The sequence below is a fragment of the Salvelinus namaycush genome, chromosome 28, assembly GCF_016432855.1.
Source record: "Salvelinus namaycush isolate Seneca chromosome 28, SaNama_1.0, whole genome shotgun sequence".
NCBI lineage: Eukaryota > Metazoa > Chordata > Actinopteri > Salmoniformes > Salmonidae > Salvelinus > Salvelinus namaycush.
This window is the reverse complement of record NC_052334.1, coordinates 19,040,452-19,064,118: the sequence shown is the minus strand read 5'-3', so window position 1 is coordinate 19,064,118 and position 23,667 is coordinate 19,040,452. Positions and strand designations below refer to the sequence as shown.

The 23,667-nt window shown below is 42.4% G+C and overlaps 1 protein-coding gene across 1 annotated transcript in view; it reads right to left on the bottom strand.

The window, feature by feature from the left end:
* LOC120023244 (potassium voltage-gated channel subfamily H member 5-like) overlaps nucleotides 1-23,667 on the bottom strand; it is a 96,735-nt gene that overhangs the window by 52,924 nt on the left and 20,144 nt on the right. The window contains exons 5-7 of the mRNA XM_038967289.1: nucleotides 12,251-12,387; nucleotides 9,248-9,637; nucleotides 3,744-4,173 (exon numbers count right to left, since the gene is read on the bottom strand). Coding sequence (XP_038823217.1) covers nucleotides 3,744-4,173; nucleotides 9,248-9,637; nucleotides 12,251-12,387 — 957 coding nt within the window. The remainder of the gene's footprint in view (nucleotides 1-3,743; nucleotides 4,174-9,247; nucleotides 9,638-12,250; nucleotides 12,388-23,667) is intronic.

Genomic DNA, 23,667 nt, shown 5'->3' with positions numbered 1-23,667 from the left:
TCAACCTACTTAGCCCTGTGATGCAAGTTACCACAGCCTACATGCTGTACTCCTAGAGAAAGGAGAGCCTAAACTCAGCTGCAAAACGTCAGCTAGAAATATATATTTTTAACCTTTTACGGGGGCAGCCCGACACCGGTACACTTATGACAACATCCAGCTCAAAGTGCAGGGCGCGAAATTCAAAATCTATTTTTTTTAAATATTTAACTTTCACACATTAACAAGTCCAAGACACCAGATGAAAGGTGCACATCTTGTGAATCAAGCCAACATGTCCGATTTTTAAAATGTTTTACAGGGAAGACAAAATATGTAAATCTATTAGCTAACCACGTTAGCAAAAGACACAACTTTTTCTAATTCCATCAGTTTCTTACTCCATCAGGTGCTATCACAAATTCGACCAAATAAAGATATAAATAGCCACTAACCAAGAAACAAATTCATCAGATGACAGTCTGATAACATATTTATTGTATAGCATATGTTTTGTTCGAAAAATTTGCATATTTCATGTATAAACCATAGTTTACATTTCAGCTACAATCCGAAATTGCACCGAAAGCAGACAGAATATTTACAGACACCAACGTAAAATAGCTAATTACTCATCATAAAACATTTCTGAAAAATACATAGTCTGCAGCAATTGAAAGACAGGCATCTTGTGATTCCAAACAATATTTCCGATTTATTAAATGTTTTACAGCGCAAACAAAATGTATCGCTATATTAGCGTAGCTACAATAGACAGAAATAATTGGGCGCCCACGGCCAGTTCACATGCACGACAGATATATGAAATAACATCATAAAATGGGTCTTACTTTTGCTAATCTTTCATCAGAATGTTGAAGAACGTGTCCTCTGTCCAGATGAGTCGTTGTTTCGATTCAGAATGGCAAATGTCCCTCTTCAATTAGCATTGGCACTAGCCGAGTGGCATAAATTTCTCCAACGTAAACACAGTCAGAGGACGGAACACGGCAAAACTCCCGAATAAAGTTTCAATAATCTGATTAAACTATATTGAAAAAACATACATTACGATGATATGGTCACATGTATCAAAAAAAAATAGAGCCGGAGACGTTAGCCGTTCGTTACCAAGGCAAAACAGATGTCAATCCCACTTCCTTCAGAGTACCGGAAGTGGACCGTCACGTCAAAGAAATAGGTTTTTTTCCACCACAGACCAAGAGGAGCAAAAAAATGTCTTCTCTGACATCCTCTTTACACCAATAGGAAGGCGTATAGAGTGTCAGCAGACTCCTAAGTGTTAAGACCATGTATAGGCATCAATTTGAAAAGAGCATCGATTTCTGACATTTCACTTCCTGGTCAGGAAAAGTGCTGCAGAAGGACTTCTGTTTCACTCAGAGAAATAATTCCAACTCTTTTAGAAACTAGAAAGTGTTTTCTATCCAAAAAGAATAATAATATTCATATTGTACGAGCAAGATTTGAGTAGGAGGCCGTTTGAAATGGGCACGATTTCACTGGCTACTCAACACTTTGCCTTGCAGCCATAAGAAGTTAATTTCCATAAAAAAGTGTTAAGTCACCTTACGCAGCTAGCGTAGTGGTATCATGCAAGATTCCCATTCTTGCGACCTGGGTTTGATTCCCGGGCGGCGCACGTATTTGGGCTCCCGAGAAGCACAGCAGTCTAAGGCACTGCATCTCAGTGCTAGAGGCGTCACTACAGACCCTGGTTTGATTCCAGGCTGTATCACAACCGGCCGTGATTGGGAGTCCCATAGGGCGGCGCACAACTGACCCAGCGTTGTCCAGGTTAGGGTTTGGCTGGGGTAGGCCGCCATTGTAAATAAGAATTTGTTCTTAACTGACTTGCCTAGTTAAATAAAGGTGTAATAAAATAAAATAAATTGACTGGAAGTGTGCATGCTAGCAGATAGACTTCCAGTTGTTGCGCTAACGCTAGTTAGCAATTGCTCTAGCGCTAGTTACAAACTTCTTTCAAACTGCACGCAGAGACATAAAAATGGTATCCACAAGTTCGTCTGACTCTGGAGAAGTAGATAAAAGGACTCATTGTCAAAATTCCAAAGTATTCCTTTTTTTAACCTTTATTTAACTAGGCAAGTCAGTTAAGAACAGTTTTTTAATTTCAATGACGGCCTAGGAACAGTGGGTTAACTGCCTTGTTCAGGGGCAGAACGACAGATTTTTACCTTGTCAGCTCGGGGGATTCGTTTTTGCAACTTTCCGGTTACTAGACCAACGCCCTAACCACCTGCCTTACATTGCACTCCACGAGGATCCTGCTTGGCAGGCTGACTAGCTGTTACGTGAGGGCAGCAAGAAGCCAAGGTAAGTTGCTAGCTAGCATTAAACTTATAAAAAACAATCAATCTTCACATAATGACTAGTTAACTACACATGGTTGATGATATTACTAGTTTATCTAGCGTGTCCTGCGTTGCATATAATCGATGCGGTGCCTGTTAATTTCTCATCGAATCACAGCCTACTTCGCCAAACGGGTGATGATTTAGCACTGTCCTTGCACCTAACCATAAACATCAATGCCTTTTCTTTAAAATCAATACACAAGTATATATTTCTAAACCTGCATATTTAGTTAATATTGCCTGCTAACATGAATTTCTTATAATTAGGGAAATTGTGTCACTTCTCTTGCGCTTCCTGTGCAAGCAGTCAGGTTATATGCAGCAGTTTGTGCCGCCTGGCTCGTTGCGAACTGTGTGAAGTCCATTTATTCCTAGCAAAGACCGTAATTAATTTGCCAGAATTCTACATAATAAATATGACATATCATTGAAGGTTGTGCAATGTAACAGCAATATTTAGACTTAGGGATGCCACCCGTTAGATAAAATAAGGAACGGTTCCCTATTTCACTGAAAGAATAAACGTTTTGTTTTCGAAATTATAGTTTCCGGATTCGACCATATTAATGACCAAAGGCTCGTATTTCTGTGTGTTATTATGTTATAATTAAGTCTATGATTTGATATAGCAGTCTGAGCGATGGTAGGCAGCAGCAGGCTCGTAAACATTCATTCAAACAGCACTTTCGTGCGTTTGCCAGCAGCTCTTCACAATGCTTCAAGCATTGAGCTGTTTATGACTTCAAGCCTATCAACTCCCGAGATTAGGCTGGTGTAACCGATGTGAAATGCTAGCTAGTTAGCGGGGTGCGCGCTAATAGCGTTTCAATCGGTGACGTCACTCGCTCTGAGACTTGGAGTATTCTTATTTCTATCTCTGTTGCTCAGATTGCCATTCAGATTATTCAGAATGACGATGGGGAGTATTGTGTGTCATTAGTCACACATGTCACAATCGCTCACTGTCGTAATCGTGGAGATCTATTCTCTCCATCATATTACAGCTGGGACGACAAACCAAAAGTTATCAACACAGACCATACCGACCACTTATCACAGGCATTTTACTGATATCATTCATTTCGATAAGAAGCCTATACTAGAGAAATATAAGTTTGAAATCAAATAAGTTTGCTAATATGGGTGATTGATAATGGGATAATTGATGGCTACAACAATCAAACTAGTAGTAATAGTTTAAAGGGTTATCGCATCAATTCATGCGATTTATAGCGATATGGATTTTTTCTATATCGCCCAGCCAGCTCTACTCTTTACTATCAGTTATGTCCCTGGAACAGCTAATGACCCAACCAACCAACCAACACCATGGAGAAGATAAAACAACAAAGCCCATTTACTTACATCTCACCATCATCATGACCACAGAGAAGATCTTCTCTCTGTCCGTGGTGGGGGCGATGTTGCTGAACCCGAAGGTGGTCAGACTGGTCATGGTGAAGTACAGAGAGGTGATGTACAGAGAGTTTTTCCCTGGGCCGCCCTCCCATTGGCCTGAGCCACTGGTATTGTAGCAGTACGGCGAGCCGAGGTTGATGGCTAAGTGATAGAGCCAGCTGTCCGTCCTGATGGTGTTGGTGACCTCGTGGATGACCTCATAGTGTCCAATGCTGTACCAGATGCAGGCCATCCAGTGTGCCACCAGGCCAAACAAACACATCAGTAAGACCAGTACAGCTGCTCCATACTCCAAGTAGTGTTCCAGTTTATGGGTGACCCGGCCTAGATGCAGCAGGCGCACCACCTTCAAATAACTGAACAGTCTGCTAATACCCTGCAAGAGACACAGAAAGGGAACAGGGGACATGGTGAAGGGTTAGTTCAGGTCAGGGTCATTGGGCAAAACTACATGATATGTGTTGACATGTAGCCCTAACCGCCCTCAAATTAGCATGATGTAATCAACCCAACTGGACCTGGGGTACAAAAACATGGATACATTTCCATCTCAGTAAATGTAATCTAAGGCTAAACAACATTGTCCTATGAGTGGAGCTGAATAGGATAAAAGTAGTCATAATTGCAGCTTTCCCACTAGTTCATTAAACAGAATATAATGCCTCAAAAAAACTCAATACAGATGTAATTTAGCCTTCATATCTCACTTCACACAAAATTGATGCCTCTGAATCAAACAGCTCGTCTTGCATTCAAAGTTTTATCTCTTCTGATAGAGCACATGTTCTCCAAAGTGCTTGTGTACTGTCTCTGTAATAATACAATTTTCCCAGAGATAGTGAAATGTTTACAAACATGCATCTCCATACGCTGCTTTTATCAGATGAAGTATTGCAGCAACATGAAAGTACATTAAAGAAGAAGAAGTCAATGGAGGAGCTGTACTGTAGCTGTGGACAGCTCTAAGTAACATGTCACCATCCCCATCATCGCCTCCCCTCCTCATCTCTGCTCTCATCCCCTCTTCTCTCACAAAATCAAAGGCCTCCCCTGAGAACCCAGCTCAGCTCATGATCAATGCCCTTCATTTAACTATCAATGCGAGAGAGGCCATCCTTGTTCAAGTACTGCACATCTAGATTTGAATATACTGTACAAGAGGGGTTTAATAAATGCATTCTACAGAAGATAATGGTATAGGAAACCTACAAAATAATAGCAAGAACCCCCACTGCAGTTTAGAAAATGCTGTCATAATGCTGTGCTGATAAACATTTACAATACATGTTTAACATTTTTTAACATGTTTAACAATGTTTTTTAACCTTTATTTAACTAGGCAAGTCAGTTAACAACAAATTCTTATTTTACAATGACGGCCTACCCCGGCCAAACCGCCCCCTAACCCAGAAAAGGCTGGGCCAATTGTGCACCGCCCTATGATACAGCCCGGGATCGAACCAGGGTCGGTAGTGACGCCTTTAGCACTGAGATGCAGTGCCTTAGACCGCTGCGCCACTCTGGAGCCTACATCATTGCTCCTGAGACATTGGCTATCGGGATGTAGTACGCTGTTTACCAGGCATCATGCTTCTTATATCCTTATACCTGAGCGCTAAATTAGCCTAATGCTAACCCAAACCCCCAAAGCCAGCCTTAGCGCTAAGCTAATGCTAACCCAAACCTCACAGATAGCCTTAGTGCTAGGCTAATGCTAACCCCAAACTGATCAGGCCCATACTGGGAAACCCTAGAGAGGCAGACAAACCTAAACGAATATACAGCAGGAGACTATTCACCTATTGTATCCTGAACAGACATCAATACAAGACATAATTCACCCCTTCACACCAGCTACAGCAGGGAACCTCCCATTCTAGCCACCTGGGCACCTCAGCCATTAGTACAGCAAACATACACTGAGTGTACTAAACATTAAGAACACCTGCTCTTTCCACGACATAGACTGACCATGTGAAAGCTATGATCCCTTATTGATGTCACTTGTTAAATCCACATCAATCAGTGAAGATGAAGGAGAGGAGACAGGTTAAAGAAGGATTTTTAAGCCTTGAGACCACTGAGACATCAAATCAAATCAAATGTTATTTGACATGTGCCGAACATAACAGGTGTAGACCTTACAGTGAAATGCTTACTTACAACCCCTTAACAAACAATGCAGTTAAGAAAAATAAGTGTTCAGTAAAAAATTGATTAAAAAAATAAAATAATAATAATAATAATTAAAGAGCAGCAGTAAAACTATGTAGTTAATGGCGCCGGAGGATATGGCTGCCGTTTTACGGTCCCATAAACAATTGTGCTATTGTGTTCGTTTTTTGCGTTATTTGTAACTTATTTTATACCGTTTCTGCCACCGTCTCTCATGACCAACAAGAGCTTCTAGATATCAGGACAGCGATTACTCACCCTGTACTGGAAGAAGATTTTTTCTTTAACGAGTCAGACGCAAAGGATTTACTCCAGACACCCGACAAGGCCCTCGTCCCTGTCATTCACAGAAGAATGGAGACGGAGATATCGGGGACGTATGTCTGGGTGCATTGTAAGGATCTGACGGAGAGTGGGTAATCTACCTTTACCATTGTTCCTATTAGCCAACGTACAATCATTGGATAATAAAATAGACTAAATACGAGCACGTACATCCTACCAACGGGACATTAAAAACTGTAATATCTTATGTTTCACTGAGTCGTGACTGAACGACGACATGAATAATATACAGCTGGCGGGTTTTACGCTTTTTCGGCAGAATAGAACATCCGCCTCTGGTAAGACAAGGGGTGTCGGTCTATGTATATTTGTAAACAACAGCTGGTGCACGAAATCTAAGGAAGTCTCAAGGTTTTGCTCACCTGAGGTAGAGTATCTCATGATAAGCTGTAGACCACACCATTTACCAAGAGAGTTTATCTATATTCTTCGTCGCTGTCTTTACTACCACAAACCGATGCTGGTACTAAGACTGCACTCAATGAGCTGTATACGGCCATAAGCAAACAGGAAAACGCTCATCCAGAGGTGGCGCACCAAGTGGACTTTAATGCAGGGAAACTTAAATCCGTTTTACCAAATTTCTACCAGCATGATAAATGTTCAAAGAGAGGGGGGAAAAAAACTCTAGACCACCTTTACTCCACACACAGAGATGCGTACAAATCTCTCCCTCGCCCTCCATTTATCCTCCAGATTCCTGCTTACAAGCAAAAACTAAAGCAGGAAGCACCAGTGACTCGGTCAATAAAAAAGTGGTGAGATGAAGCACATGCTAAGCTACAGGACTGTTTCGCTAGCACAGATTGGAATATGTTCCGGGATTCTTCCGATGGCATTGAGGAGTGCACCACATCAGTCACTGGCTTCATCAAAAAGTGCATCGATGACGTCGTCCCCACAGTGACTGTACGTACCCCAACCAGAAGCCATGGATTACAGGCAACATCCGCACTGAGCTAAAGGGTAGAGCTGCCGCTTTCAAGGAGCGGGACTCTAACCTGGAAGCTTATAAGAAATCCTGCCATGCCCTCCGACAAACCATCAAACAGGCAAAGTGTCAATACTGAACTAAGATTGAATCGTACTACACCGGCTCCGATGTTCGTCGGATGTGGCAGGGCTTGCAAACTATTACAGACTACAAAGGGAAGCACAGCCGCGAGCTGCCCAGTGACACGAGCCTACCAGACGAGCTAAATTACTTCTATGCTCGCTTCGAGGCAAGTAACACTGAAACATGTATGAGAGCATCAGCCGTTCCGGACGACTGTGTGATCACGCTCTCCGTAGCCAACGTCAGTAAGACCATTAAACAGGTCAACATTCACAAGGCCGCAGGGCCAGACGGATTACCAGGACGTGTACTCCGAGCATGCTCTGACCAACTGACAAGTGTCTTCACTGACATTTTCAACCTCTCCCTGACTGAGTCTGTAATACCAACATGTTTCAAGCAGACCACCATAGTCCCTGTTCCCAAGAACACTAAGGTAACCTGCCTAAATGACTAATGACCCGTAGCACTCACATCTGTAGCCATGAAGTGCTTTGAAAGGCTGGTCATGGCTCACATCAACACCATTATTCCAGAAACCCTAGACCCACTCCAATTTGCATACCGCCCCAACAGATCCACAGATGATGCAATTTCCATTGCACTCCACACTGCCCTTTCCCACCTGGACAAAAAGAACACCTATGTGAGAATGTTGTTCATTGACTACAGCTCAGCGTTCAACACCATAGTGCCCTCAAAGCTCATCACTAACCTCCATCTGCAACTGGATCCTGTACTTCCTTTAAGGATAGGTAACAGCACATCCGCCACGCTGATCCTCAACACGGGGGCCTCTCAGGGGTGCGTGCTAAGTCCCATCCTGTACTCCCTGTTCACTCATGACTGCATGGCCAGGCACGACTCCAACACCATTAATAAGTTTGCCGATGAGACAGCCTATAGGGAGGTCAGAAACCTGGTCGTGTGGTGCCAGGATAACAACCTCTCCCTCAACGTGATCAAGACAAAGGAGATGTTTATGGACTACAGGAAAAGGAGGACCGAGCACGCCTCCATTCTCATCGACAGGGCTGTAGTGGAGCAGGTAGAGAGCTTCAAGTTCCTTGCTGTCCACATAACAAACAAACTATCATGGTCCAAACACACCAAGACAGTCGTGAAGAGGGCATGACAAAGCCTATTCCCCCTCAAGAGACTGAAAAGATTTGGCATGGGTCCTCAGATTCTCAAAAAGGAATGACATGGATTGTGTATGTGTATATGTGCCATTCAGAGGGACGAGACAAAAAATATTTTAGTGCCTTTGAACTGTGTATGGTAGTAGGTGCCAGGTGCACCGGTTTGTGTCAAGAACTGCAGCGCTGCTGGATTTTTCATGCTCAACAGTTTCCCGTGTGTATCAAGAATGGTCCACCACCCAAAGGACATCCAGTCAACTTGACACAACTGTGGGAAGCATTGGAGTCAACATGGGCCAGCATCCCTGTGGAATGCTTTCGACACCTTGTAAGTCCATGGGGGGGTATATGACCTATGCTCAAGAAATGATGGTATGGAGTGCCTATCATTGGAGTCTATAAAAGCAGTGACACTTTCCATAGGTTTTTCATCTTAAAATCCAATTATACTCGATCAGATGGAAAATCACATTCTTTATGATTGGGTTGAAGGAGCATTGATCATTGCTTCTCTGGGAGAACTAAACATTCTCAAGAGCTCGTCGGCCTAAGTGGTTTTAAAAGAAGCCCACAGTTTTGAAGTTCAGAGCACAACTAACAACCAATTGGTAGAAGTACAACTGACTGTGTTGTACATCCCGCCAGAAGTACCTTTAGATTATGTCCTTAAAAACATTATCTCAAAGATCCCCCCCCCACCCCAACCCTTTCCCTGAGCAAGCCTACCGCACCTCATCCACATTCATAAAGGTGATGATGATGTCGTAGGGCATGTAGGACAGCAGGTCGAAGACAAACCAGATCTTCATGTAGTACCTCCTGATCAGCTTGGGGTGTGAGATTACCTCCCTACCAGGCCCCATGAAGGTGGTGTGGAAGTCAAGCACGATGTCCACCAGGAATATGACATCCACCACACTGTCCAGCACCAGCCACACAATGTTGTTCGGCTTGGTCATGAAGGACACATTATAGGGCACCATGATTGCCGTGTAGAAGGTGAGGACGAGGATGACCCAGTCCCAGGTGGTCTTGAAGGTGCAGTAGAGGATAATGTGGGAGGGACTCTTAGGAGCCTCCTGTTTGTACTGGGGAAGGATGACGGAGCTTAGCTGGAGAACCTGAGAACACACACAGAGGGATGGAGAGAGAGAGAGAAAGTGATTGACCATTACAGTGGCCTATGATAGAAACAGTAGATCAATTAAGAATTAAAAGTCTCTCCAACACACAAATGCTGCGAACACATGTTAAGAATCTAGCAAAATGTACCGTTTTCTTGGCAACCATGCGTTTTTTCAGGTGGAGTTTGGGGCGGAGTGAGGAGTACTGAAAAGGTGGGACTTTCAGATTACAGATTTCAGGCCATAAGTATACAGCAGATCGGTGATTGTCCTCACTTTGATTATGCTGTAACAACATACTGTAGCACCATGTCCAGGATCTCTATTAACTGAAGTGAGCAGATTAGGGCTTTCAGGAGGAATGGAAAATCAACTGGAGACATTTCAAAAATACTGGTAGACTTGGGGATTTTGGTCATGGACAGCGCTATTCGCAAACACTATCAACAGTAGTACAGTACACTTGTGGGAAGAAAAGTGTTTGAAAACATTGTTTCAAAATGCCTCCAGCTGTCCATCACTACTGTAAATAAAAACACAGCATCTTGTTTACATTCTTTTTTGTAACGACAATGTCACAAATAATTTGTATCTACCTTCCCAATTACTTTTAGAGTTTGGGATTTACAAATGTGCGCTTTTCATGTCATTTTTCGTTAGGGAAAATCTGGTCTGTGGTAAAATTATTGCTTTTATATAATTATAATGCTGGGTTAATAATAATATTAACAATAATAATAATAAAGGCTTTATCCAAATGTTTAATGTGCGTGTGGGCGACAGAGAGAAACAAAATGGTGCACCTTGGGACCCAAAAGCATAATCAGTGCTCTAACTTTGTTTGAGGTCATGCGGCGGACAGTCAAAACATTTCTTTATTAAAGACTATCTAAAAAAATGTTGGTACTTATTTATTTTGATCCAAAGTCATGAATGAGTGAGTCACTCAGCTTTATGTAGGTGCCGAGGCTTTATGACTGCGCCATCAACTTCATTATTTAGCAGACATCACTTGCTGTTTATATTTAGTCAACACATACACTACCGTTCAAAAGCTTGTGGTCACTTAGAAATGTCCTTGTTTTTGAAAGAAAAGCTAATTATTCGTCCATTAAAATAACATAAAAATTATCAGAAATACAGTGTAGACATTGTTAATGTTGTAAATGACTATTGTAGCTGGAAACGGCTGATTTTTAATGGAATACCTGTCACGCCCAGATCTGTTTCACCTGTCTTGTGATTGTCTCCACCCCTCTCCAGGTGTCGCCCATCTTCCCCATTATCCCCTGTGTATTTTGTTCTCTCCCTTCACAGAACAGCGCAAACTGTCTCTTACCAGAATAGAAAGAGGAGTGTGAGGCCCCGGTGCACAACTGAGCAAGATGACAAGTACATTAGAGTGTCTAGTTTGAGAAACAGACGCCTCGTAAGTCCTCAACTGGCAGCTTCATTAAATAGTACCCGCAAAACACCAGTCTCAACATCAACAGTGAAGAGCCGACTCAGGGACTCTGGGAGGCTGGCCTTCTAGGCAGAGTTGCAAAGAAAAAGCCATATCTCAGACTGGCCAATAGAAATAAAAGATTAAGATGGGCAAAAGAACACAGACACTGGATAGAAGAACTCTGCCTAGAAGGCCAGCCTCCCAGAGTCGCCTCTTCACTGTTGACGTTGAGACTGGTGAAGGGTAAAAGGTGTTGTCGTTCCTTTTCCCCCTCAGGAGACTGAAAAGATTTGGCATGGGTCATCAGATCCTGTCTTGGTGTGTTTGGACCATGAGGGTCCATACATGGTGGGAGGAAACTTTCTCATTCGTATGTTTACACCAATCCAATGTAGGAAGAAGTTAGCTACCTAGACATTTTCCCCCCTGTTAGCTAGTGACAGCTAGTTATAATGACAAAAGATGATGTAAATACTGGCAAGATACTGGACTGACCGTTCTAACAACGGAAATACATTTCCACAAAGGCTGAGGAGGCGGATTCAGGTGGCGGCATTCCAGGGTACAGTAGATACCGGTGTGAACAACAGACACAGCTCAGATATAAAATTGTTTTTCTCAAAGTTCAGGAATGCCATTGCGTCCACTTATATCAGTACATTTGTAACAACCTACACATTATGGCTATTAGATCAATTAAGCCTCACATACCAAATTGACAAAATTTTACCTCCACACAAAAAAATTATCTGCTTCTCGCTGTATTTTCGTGCAGACAGAGGGGTGGAGTCAAGCCTCTCACTTTGCCTCTTCCTATTCTATAATGATTCACAAGCTAGGCCTATTTGAAACATCACCATCTCATGGCTGCATTTATTCACCAGCTCAGTAGCTTGAATACCCTCCAAAAAGCTTAAAAACCCCATTGAACGCCCCATTCAATTTTTGCCCAAAGTTTATAAAAACATTTGTAAATCATTTACATAATTCATGATGGTTTTTAATAGTTTTAGTGTAGTTTTTGTTTTTCAAACAGGTTTGTTAATTATTTTATTTCAGTTGACTGAATTGCTTTTTATATGATTAGTTTTCATTTTAGTTTATTTTTTAGTTTACTATAATAACCTTGGTGTGTACAGATTTATTTATGACGCAGCATTTACCTCTGCCAGACGGGATTGCTTGGGTTGGCTGACCTCATGGCTGCTCATAGGAGTGAGCTCCTGTGGTGTCGTGTGGTGACTGGTGTTGCGGTTATTATGTGTCAGCGCACGGGTCAGCCGTCCAAACTTGGTACATCCTGCAGACATCAAAAACATTGACACATTTAGCACAGCTTGGTCATATGGAAAGGGTGCATAAATAATATACGCTTCAAAACCACTTGGAGAAAACTAAAAGTGTACGCTGTTAATCACACATTTATAAATGACTTAATGAATAATCTGTTGTAAGAGCAGCAGCTATGGATTCAAAGATACAGCATCCGTATTGTTCCTACAATTTGTAAGCAAACCGCTGGAGGCAGGGCTTTCTCCTATAGAATAAAATTTTTATGGAATGGTCTGCCTGACCATGTAAGAGACGCAGACTAGGTTTTGACCTTTAAGTCTTTACTGAAAACTCCTCTCTTCAGTAGGTCCTATGATTGAGTGTATTCTGGCCCAGGGTTGCGAAGCTGAATGGCAAGGGACTGGAGTGATGAACCACCCTTTCTGTCTCTGCCTGGCTGGCTCCCCTCTCTCCACTGGGAATCTCTAGCACTCTCACATGCCATCCCTAGGAAGGGTGCATCACGTAGTGCCAGGCTTTTTTCGCTATACTCGACTTGAGCTGGTTGAGTCACTGATGTGATCTTCCTGTTGATATCCCTCTAGTGGTGTCGGGCTGGGCTTTGGCAAAGTGGGTGGTGTTATATCCTGCGTGTTTGGCCCTGTCCGGGGGTATCGTCGGACGGGGCCAAAGTGTCCCGCGACCATCCCTGTCTCAGTCTCCAGTATCTATGCTGCATTAGTCTAAGTGTCAGGGGGCTAGGGGCAGTCTGTCCTATCCAATGTAATTCTCCCGTCTTATCTGGTGTCCTGTGTGCTCCCTCAAATTCCTCTCCCTCCCTCCGAGAACCTGAACCCAAGACCATGCCTCAGGACTACCTGGCCTGACGACTCCTGACTGTCCCCGTCCCCAGTCCACCTGGTCGTGCTGCTAATCCAGTTTCAACTGTTCTGCCTGCGGCCATGGAACCCTGACCTGTTCACCGGATGTGCTGTTTTCGACTCTCTCTCTACCGCACCTGCTGTCTCGACCTCTGAATGCTCGGCTATGAAAAGCCAACTGAAATAAATTCCTGAGGTACTGATCTGTTGCACCCTCTACAACCACTGTGATTATTATTTGACCCTGCCCGTCATCTATCAACGTTTGAAGAACGATTTGGGCTTAATGGCCATGTACTTTTATAATCTCCACCCGGCACAGCCAGAAAAGGACTCAACGCCCCTCAGAGCCTGGTTTCTCTCTATATTTCTTCCAAGTGAGTTTTTCCTAGCCACTCTGCATCTACATCTGCATTGGTCTTTGTGGTTTATGGCTGGGTTTCTGGATAAGCACTTTGTGACATCTGCTGATGTAAATTTAAATTTGATTGACAAGGCATGCATAGCACAGGTCCAGGTCCTCTGTGGCTCAGTTGGCAGAGCATGGCACTTGCAACGCCAGGATAGTGGGGTAGTTTCCCAGAACCACCTGTATGTAAAATGTATGCACAAAAGATTGTAAGTTGCTTTGGATAAAAGCATCTGCTAAATGACATATATATTATATAAATACATATGGAACTGCAGTCCCACACTCATTCAAATCTAACTTTATTTGCCACATGCCCCGAATACAACAAGTGTAGAATTTACCGTGAAATACTTACTTACAAGCCCTTAACCAAAAGTGCAGTTCAAGAAGAGTTAAGAAAATATTTACCAAGTAGACTAAAATAAAAAGTAACACAATAAGAATAACAATAACGAGACTATATACAGGGGGCACCGGTACTGAGTCAGTGTGCGGGGGTACAGGTTAGTTGAGGTAATTTGTACATGTGGGTAGAGTTATTAAAGTGACTATGCATAGAAAATAAACAGTGAGTAGCAGCAGTGTACAAAAGGGGGGATCAATGTAAATTGTCCAGTGGTGATTTTACTAATTGTTCAGCAGTCTTATGGCTTGGGGGTAGAAGCTGTTGAGTAGCCTTTTGGTTCTAGACTTGGCGCTCCGGTACCACTTGCCGTGAGGTAGCAGAGAAGACGGTCTATAACTGTTGGGTGACTGGAGACATTTTACGGGCTTTCCTCTGACACTGCCTATTATATAGGTCCTGGATGGCAGAAAGCTTGGCACAAGTGATGTACTGGGCCGTTCGCACTACCCTCTGTAGTGCGTTATGGTAAGATGCCGAGCAGTTGCCATACCAGGCGGTGATGCAACCGGTCAGGATACTCTCGATGTTGCAGCTGTAGAACCTTTTGAGGATCTGGTGACCCATGCCAAATCTTTTCAGTCTCCTGAGGGGGAAAAGGTTTTGTCGTGCCCTCTTCACGACTGTCTTGGTATGTTTGGACAATGATAGTTTGTTGGTGATGTGGACACCAAGGAACTTGAAACTCTCGACCCGCTCCACTACAGCCCCATCGATGTTAACTTTTTAGGGATAGGGGGCAGCATTTTCACTTTGGATGAATAGCGTGCCCAAATTGAACTGCCTCCTACTCTGTCCCAGATGCTAATATATGCATAGTTGTCACGACTTTCTAAAGTAGAACCCAGAAGCAGACCAGGACAAGGAGAGTAGGACGAAGGTGAGTATTTATTTACAAGTGTAACCGTAAATGTAGAAAGATCCAGGTGGTGGAGCGGGCAGCGGAGGTGAGTTGATGGGAGTGAATAGGCAGATCCAAGGGAGTAACAGAAACCACCGACGACCAGGCAGGGATGGGGTGAGTGTTCCGGGTGAATGACTGTAGACAGAACAAACGGAGGTAAGTTCAAGGCAAGCAAGACGTACAAAACAACAAAACAAACTCTATCAAACTGGAGGCTGATACGCTGGCATAACATACTGTTCATGGCTAACGATCCGGCAGGGATTGGATGTCAGGTCAGAGCTTATGAAGTGGAGAGATGATGATCAGGACCAGGTGTGCAGATAGCTGATGGGATACAGGTGCGGGTAATCAGAGATCTCCAAACTAGCTACGTCGTCCGGCAACCAGACAGGGTGCGTTCCAGGACACCGGAAAAACACTCCAGGACAGAACACAGGCAAAAACAGACTCAGGAAGCGGGATTCGTGACAATAGTATTATTACTATTGGATAGAAAACACTCTGAAGTTTCTAAAACTGTTTGAATTATGTATGTGAGTATAACAGAACTCATATGGCAGGCAAACTTCCAAACAGGAAGTGGAAATTCTGAGGCTGGTCGATATTCAACTCATCGCCTGTTCAAATCCCAGTAAGATATGGATCTGTTTTCACTTCCTACGCCTTCCACTAGATGTCAACAGTCTGTAGAACGTTGAATGACGCTTATACTGTGATGTGAGGCCGGATGAGAGGGGAATGAGTCAGTGGTCTGGCAGATTGCCCGTTCCTGGTCACGCGCATTCCACATGATATCACCTTGCGTTCCATTACTTCTACAGACACGGAGGAATTCTCCGGTTGGAATATATACAGTGGGGCAAAAAAGTATTTAGTCAGCCACCAATTGTGCAAGTTCTCCCACTTAAAAAGATGAGAGAGGCCTGTAATTTTCATCATAGGTACACTTCAACTATGACAGACAAAATGATTTTAAAAAATCCAGAAAATCACATTGTAGGATTTTTAATGAATTTATTTGCAAATTATGGTGGAAAATAAGTATTTGGTCACCTACAAACAAGCAAGATTTCTGGCTCTCACAGACCTGTAACTTCTTCTTTAAGAGGCTCCTCTGTCCTCCACTCGTTACCTGTATTAATGGCACCTGTTTGAACTTGTTATCAGTATAAAAGACACCTGTCCACAACCTCAAACAGTCACACTCCAAACTCCACTATGGCCAAGACCAAAGAGCTGTCAAAGGACACCAGAAACAAAATTGTAGACCTGCACCAGGCTGGGAAGACTGAATCTGCAATAGGTAAGCAGCTTGGTTTGAAGAAATCAACTGTGGTAGCAATTATTAGGAAATGGAAGACATACAAGACCACTGATAATCTCCCTCGATCTGGGGCTCCATGCAAGATCTCACCCCGTGGGGTCAAAATGATCACAAGAACGTTGAGCAAAAATCCCAGAACCACACGGGGGGACCTAGTGAATGACCTGCAGAGAGCTGGGACCAAAGTAACAAAGCCTACCATCAGTAACAACACTACGCCGCCAGGGACTCAAATCCTGCGGTGCCAGACGTGTCCCCCTGCTTAAGCCAGTACATGTCCAGGCCCGTCTGAAGTTTGCTAGAGAGCATTTGGATGATCCAGAAGAAGATTGGGAGAATGTCAGATGAAACCAAAATATAACTTTTTGGTAAAAACTCAACTCGTCGTGTTTGGAGGACAAAGAATGCTGAGTTGCATCCAAAGAAAACCATACCTACTGTGAAGTATGGGGGTGGAAACATCATGCTTTGGGGCAGTTTTTCTGCAAAGGGACCAGGACGACTGATCCGTGTAAAGGAAAGAATGAATGGGGCCATGTATCGTGAGATTTTGAGTGAAAACCTCCTTCCATCTGCAAGGGCATTGAAGATGAAACGTGGCTAGGTCTTTCAGCATGACAATGATCCCAAACACACCGCCCGGGCAACGAAGGAGTGGCTTCGTAAGAAGCATTTCAAGGTCCTGGAGTGGCCTAGCCAGTCTCCAGATCTCAACCCCATAGAAAATCTTTGGAGGGAGTTGAAAGTCCGTGTTGCCCAGCAACAGCCCCAAAACATCACTGCTCTAGAGGAGATCTGCATGGAGGAATGGGCCAAAATCCCAGCAACTGTGTGTGAAAACCTTGTGAAGACTTACAGAAAACGTTTGACCTCTGTCATTGCCAACAAAGGGTATATAACAAAGTATTGAGATAAACTTTTGTTATTGACCAAATACTTATTTTCCACCATCATTTGGAAATAAATTCATTAAAAATCCTACAATGTGATTTTCTGGATTTTTTTTTCTAATTTTGTCTGTCATAGTTGAAGTGTACCTATGATGAAAATTACAGGCCTCTTTCATCTTTTTAAGTGGTAGAACTTGCACAATTGGTGGCTGACTAAATACTTTTTTGCCCCACTGTATGATATTATGTTATTGGATATATATGATAACAACATCCTAAAGATTGAGTCTCTACTTAGTTTGACCAGTGTATTCGACCTGTAAAATAACTTTTTGAAGTTTTCGTCCGAGTTCGCCTGGACCTGCGCGAGTGTTTGGATATGTTTTACTAAACGTGCTAGCAAAAGTAGCTACTTGGACATAAATACCGGACATTATCGAACAAAACAACAATTTATTGTGGAACTAGGATTCCTGGGAGTGCATTCTGATGAAGATCATCAAAGGTAAGGGAATATTTATGATGTAATTTCGTATTTCTGTTGCCTCCAACATGGCGGAGAAATGTTGTTATATCTGAGCACCGTCTCAGATTATTGCATGGTGTGCTTTTTCCGTAAAGTTTTTTTAAAATCTGACACAGCGGTTGCATTAACTTCTTATGGCTGCAGGGGCAGTATTGAGTAACTTGGATAAAGGTGCCCATTTCAAACGGCCTCGTACTCAATTCTTGCTCGTACAATATGCATATTATTATTACTATTGGATAGAAAACACTCTCTAGTTTCTAAAACTGTTTGAATTATATCTGTGAGTAAAACAGAACTCATTTTGCAGCAAACTTCCTGACAGGAAGTGGAAAATCTGAAATCGATGCTCTGTTCTAGGGCCTGCCTATAAATGTGCTTGATATTTATTAGTATACATGCACTTCATACGCCTTCCACTAGATGTCAACAGGCAGTGAGAGAAGAAATGGAGTGTGTAACATGATCTGAGGTCGAATAAAAGCTCTTGGCATGACGTGATTTCCTGTTTTCTGGAACGCGCGAGAAGTGACCTGGTATTGCCTTCTGATAAGCTGTCGTTATAGACGACTAATATCTCCGGCTTTGATTTTATTTGATACATGTGACAATATCATCGTAAAGTATGTTTTTTCAATATAGTTTTATTAGATTATTGAAATTTTTTCGGGACGTTAGGCGTGTTGCTTTGTCTGCGTATGTTCAGGAAGGAGAGCTTCGCGCCACTTTGCTAGCTTTCCGTGCTAATTGACTGGAGAAGAGGACATTCTAAATCCAAACAACGATTGTTCTGGACAAAGGACCCCTTGTACAACATTCTGATGGAAGATCATCAAAAGTAGGACCCATTTTATGATGCTATTTCATATATCTGTCGAACATGTGAACTAGTAGTTTGCGCCCAGATTTTGGGCACGCTCTCGCCATAACGTAAACTGCATGTCGTAATGAAGTTATTTTTAGAATTCTAACACGGCGATTGCATTAAGAACTAGTGTATCTATCATTTCCTATACAACATGTATTTTTTAGTAATGTTTATGAATAGTTATTTGGTCAGAATATGTGAGTGTCATAAAAATATCCGGACGTTGTGGGAAAAATATGCTACGTTAGCACAATGTATAACCACTGATTTCAGCTCTAAATATGCACATTTTCGAACAAAAAATAAGTGTATGTATAACCTGATGTTATAGGACTGTCATCTGATGAAGCTTATCAAGTTTAGTCATAAATTATATATCTTTTGCTGGTTTGTTACGATCGCTAACTTTTGCTGCTGGTAAATGGCTTGTGTTTCTGGCTATTGTGGTAAGCTAATATAATGCTATATTGTGTTTTCGCTGTAAAACACTTAAGAAATCGGAAATATTGGCTGGAATCACAAGATGCCTGTCTTTCATTTGCTGTACACCATGTATTTTTCAGAAATGTTTTATGATGAGTATTTAGGTATTTGACGTTGGTGTCTGTAATTACTCTTATCTTTCATATGCTGTATTGGACTTGTTAATGTGTGAAAGTTAAATATTTCTAAAAAATATATTTTGAATTTCGCGCCCTGCACTTGAAGTGGCTGTTGTCATATTGTGGCCGGCCTCGGGCTTGCAGCCAGAAGAAGTTAATAAATATGTTTTGTTATTCCTTATCTCCACGTTGTCTCCCTTTTGTTACGGGCTTTGAGCCGGTACGTGACAGGGTATTGCAGGATTTCTTATAAGCGTCCGGACTAGTCTCCTGCTCCTTGAAAGCGGCAGCTCTAGCCTTTAGCTCGATGCGGATGTTGCCTGTAATCCATGGCTTCTGGTTGGGGTACGTACAGTCACTGTGGGGACGACGTCGTCGATGCACTTATTGATGAAGCCGATGACTGAGGTGGTGTACTCCTTAATGCCATTGGATGAATCCCGGAACATATTCCAGTCTGTGCTAGCAAAACAGTCCTGTAGTGTAGCATCCGCGTCATTTGACCACGTCCGTATTGAGCGAGTCACTGGTACTTCCTGCTTTAGTTTTTGCTTGTAAGCAGGAATCAGGAGGATAGAATTATGGTCATTTTTGCCAATTGGAGGGCGGGGGAGAGCTTTGTATGAATCTCTGTGTGTGGAGTAAAGGTGGTTTAGGATTTTTTTTTTCTCTGGTTGCACATGTGACATGCTGGTAAAAAATTGGTCCAATTGATTTAAGTTTGCCTGCATTAAAGTCCCCGGCCACTAGGAGCGCCGCTTCTGGGTGAGCATTTTCCTCTTTGCTTATGGCCATATAGAGTTGGTTGAGAGCGGTCTTAGTGCCAGCTTCGTTCTGTGGTGGTAAATAGACGGCTACGAATAATATAGATAAACTCTCTTGGTAGATAGTGTGGTCTACAGCTTATCATAAGGTACTCTACCTCAAGCGAGCAATACCTCGAGACTTCTTTAACTTCTTATGGCTGCAAGGGGCAGTATTGAGTAGCCAGTTAAATCGTGCCCATTTCAAACGGCCTCGTACTCAATTCTTGCTCGTACAATATGCATATTATTATTACTATTGGATAGAAAACACTTTCTAGTTTCTAAAACCGTTTGAATTATTTCTCTGAGTGAAACAGAACTCATTCTGCAGCACATTTCCTGACCAGGAAGTGGAATGTCAGAAATTGATGCTCTGTTCAACTTCCTGCCTATACATGGGCATGATACGTAAGAGTCTACGTACACTTCATACACCTTCCCCTGGTTGTCAAGAGGCGGTGAGAGAAGAAATTTCGTGTTTATCTTGGTCTGAGGTGGAATTAAAGCTCTTTGTATGACGTGACCGTCCATTTCCTGTTTCTGGAGCGCGCGAAAGGGGACATGGATTTGCCTTCTGTTTAGCTGTCGTTATGGACGACTAACATCTCCGGTTTAGATTTTATTTGATACATGTGACCATATCATCGTAAAGTATGTTTTTTCAATATAGTTTAATCAGATTATTGAAATTTTTTCGGGAGTTTTGCCGTGTTCCGTTCTCTGACTTTGTTGACGTTGGAGAGATCCGTGCCACTTGGCAAGTGCCCATGCTAAATCAAGAGGGAAATTTGCCGTTCCAGATCCAAACAACGACTGTTCTGGACAAAGGACACCTTGTCCAACATTCTGACGGAAGATCACCAAAAGTAAGAAACATTTTATGATGCTATTTCTAATATCTGTCATGCATGTGAACTGGTCGTCGGCGCCCAAGTGTTTCTGGCTATTGTGGCTACGCTAATATAACGCTATATTGTGTTTTCGCTGTAAAACACTTGATAAATCGGAAATATTGTCTGGAATCACAAGATGCCTGTCTTTCAATTGCTGTACACTATGTATTTTTCAGAAATGTTTTATGATGAGTATTTGTTATTTGGCGTTGGTGTCTGTAATTTTCTGTCTGCTTTCGGTGCAATTTCTGACTGTAGCTGCAATGTAAACTATGATTTATACCTGAAATATGCACATTTTTCTAACAAAACATATGCTATACAATAAATATGTTAGCAGACTGTCATCTGATGAAGTTGTTTCTTGGTTAGTGGCTATTTATATCTTTATTTGGTCGAATTTGTGATAGCTACTGATGGAGTAAAAAACTGATGGAGTAAGAAAAGTGGTGTCTTTTGCTAACGTGGTTAGCTAATAGATTTACATATTGTGTCTTCCCTGTAAAACATTTTAAAAATCGGACATGTTGGCTTGATTCACAAGATGTGTACCTTTCATATGCTGTATTGGACTTGTTAATGTGTGAAAGTTAAATATTTAAAAAAAATATCTTTTGAATTTCGCGCCCTGCACTTGAGCTGGATGTTGTCATAAGTGTACCGGTGTCGGGCTGCAGCTCAAACAGGTTAATATTAGACATCGCGCACCAGCTGTTATTGACAAATAGACACACACCCCCACCCCTCGTCTTACCAGAGGTAGCGTCTCTGTTCGGCTGGTGCATGGAAAATCCCGCTAGCTCTATATTGTCCGTATCGTCGTTCAGCCACGTCTCGGTGAAACATAAGATGTTACAGTTTTTAATGTTCCATTGGTAGGATGATCTTAATCGTAGGTTATCAATTTTATTTTCCAATGATTGCGCGTTAGCAAGAAGAACGGATGGCAGTGGGAGTTTACTCGCTCGTCTACGGATTCACAGAAGGCTGTCCAATCTGCGGCCCCTTCTCCTGCGTCTTTTCTTCACGCAAAAGGCAGGGATCTGGGCCTGTTCAAGTGAAAGCAGGATATCCTTCTTGTCGGACTCGTTAAAGGAAAAAGTAATCCACCTATCGTGTCAGATTTTGAAAATATGCTTTGCAGCGAAAGCAATCCAAGCTTTTGTGAGTGTATCAATCAATGCTACAACAGCTAGCCCCAAATTAGCATGGCCACGAAAGTCAGAAAAGCAATCAAATGAATCGCTTACCTTTGATAATCTTTGGATGTTTGCACTCACGAGACTCCCAGTTACACAACAAATGTTCTTTTTGTTCGATAAATATTACTTTTATAGCAAAAAAACACCATTTGGGTTGCGTGTTATGTTCAGAAAACCAAAGGCTCGTTCCGTTCGACGAAAGTTCCAAAAAGTATCCGTAATGTTCGTAGAAACATGTCAAATGTTTTTTATAATCAATCTTCAGGTTGTTTTTAACAAACATAATCGATAATATTTCAACCGGACCGTAACCTATTCAATAAAAGAGAGAAAGAAAATGGAGAGCTACCCCTCTCGCGCGCAGGAACTAATCAGAGGACACCTGACTAGTTTTGAAAAATCTCGCTCATTTTTCAAAATAAAAGCCTGAAACTATGTTTAAAGCCTGGTCACAGCCTGAGGAAGCCATTGGAAAAGTAATCTGGTTGATACCCCTTTAAATGGAAGAAAGACGGGCCAGGAAACACAGATTTAAAATTTAAAAAATCACTTCCGGGTTAGATTCCCTCAGGTTTTCGCCTGCAGAATCAGTTTTGTTATACTCACAGACAATATTTTGACAGTTTTGGAAACTTTGGAGTGTTTTCTATCATAATCTGTAAATTATATGCATATTCTACGATCTGGACCTGAGAAATAGTCCGTTTACCTTGGGAACGTTATTTAACAAAAAAGGAAAAAAATATGACCACTAGCGTCAAGAGGTGTGAACGCTGCGTGTAACACATCCGGTGTCAGGATAAATAAAAAGAAAGGTCTGCTAACTTTCTTTAATTATGTTTATTTACCGCAAACAATGAATGGCAAATGCAATTTTCGTATATACGGGTTCGCTGTATCACCGCGCAGGGTAAACAGGGAACTGGCAGGAAGTACGTAAACAGCTGTTCTTATACCGTGATGACGTAGTTCCAACGCGTCTGTTGGCCTATCACAGTAGAGGCTGGGAGCGGTTTAGACTTGCCCCGCCTTTGCTGGCCCTCGGACTTGTCCAAGCCCTTTGGCGCTTTTCTTTGTCCACATCTGGTTGCTGGGTAGATTAGCTCAGTCTTGTGTCTGTCGATTCTACATTGAAACAGTTCCTAATATGGTATTGTCCAGTAATCTAACCTCCTGGTTGGCCTAGAGAGATGCACCCCTCCCCTCTCCAGACTGACCACAGCTTTTATGGCCTGTGTTGGTCAGTCCTTACACACCTATCTGTATTGTTTGTGTGTGTGTGTAACAAAACAATATTCATCTTCAAACAATATGCTAACAGGCTAAACATAAATCCTAACAGAGGTTAATAGACGCTGTGGGTACGACATCGCCGATGCACTTGCTAATAAACCAGCTCACCGAATCAGCGTATTCATCAATGTTATTGTTCGCCGCAATGCGGAACATATCCCAGTCCACGTGATCGAAGCAATCTTGAAGCGTGGAACCCGATTGGTCGGACCAGCGTTGAACAGACTTTATGTACAAAAGAAGTTAAAAAAGAAGTTACACAAAACCCTAAAAATCTAACAAAATAGCTAAATTGGTTAGG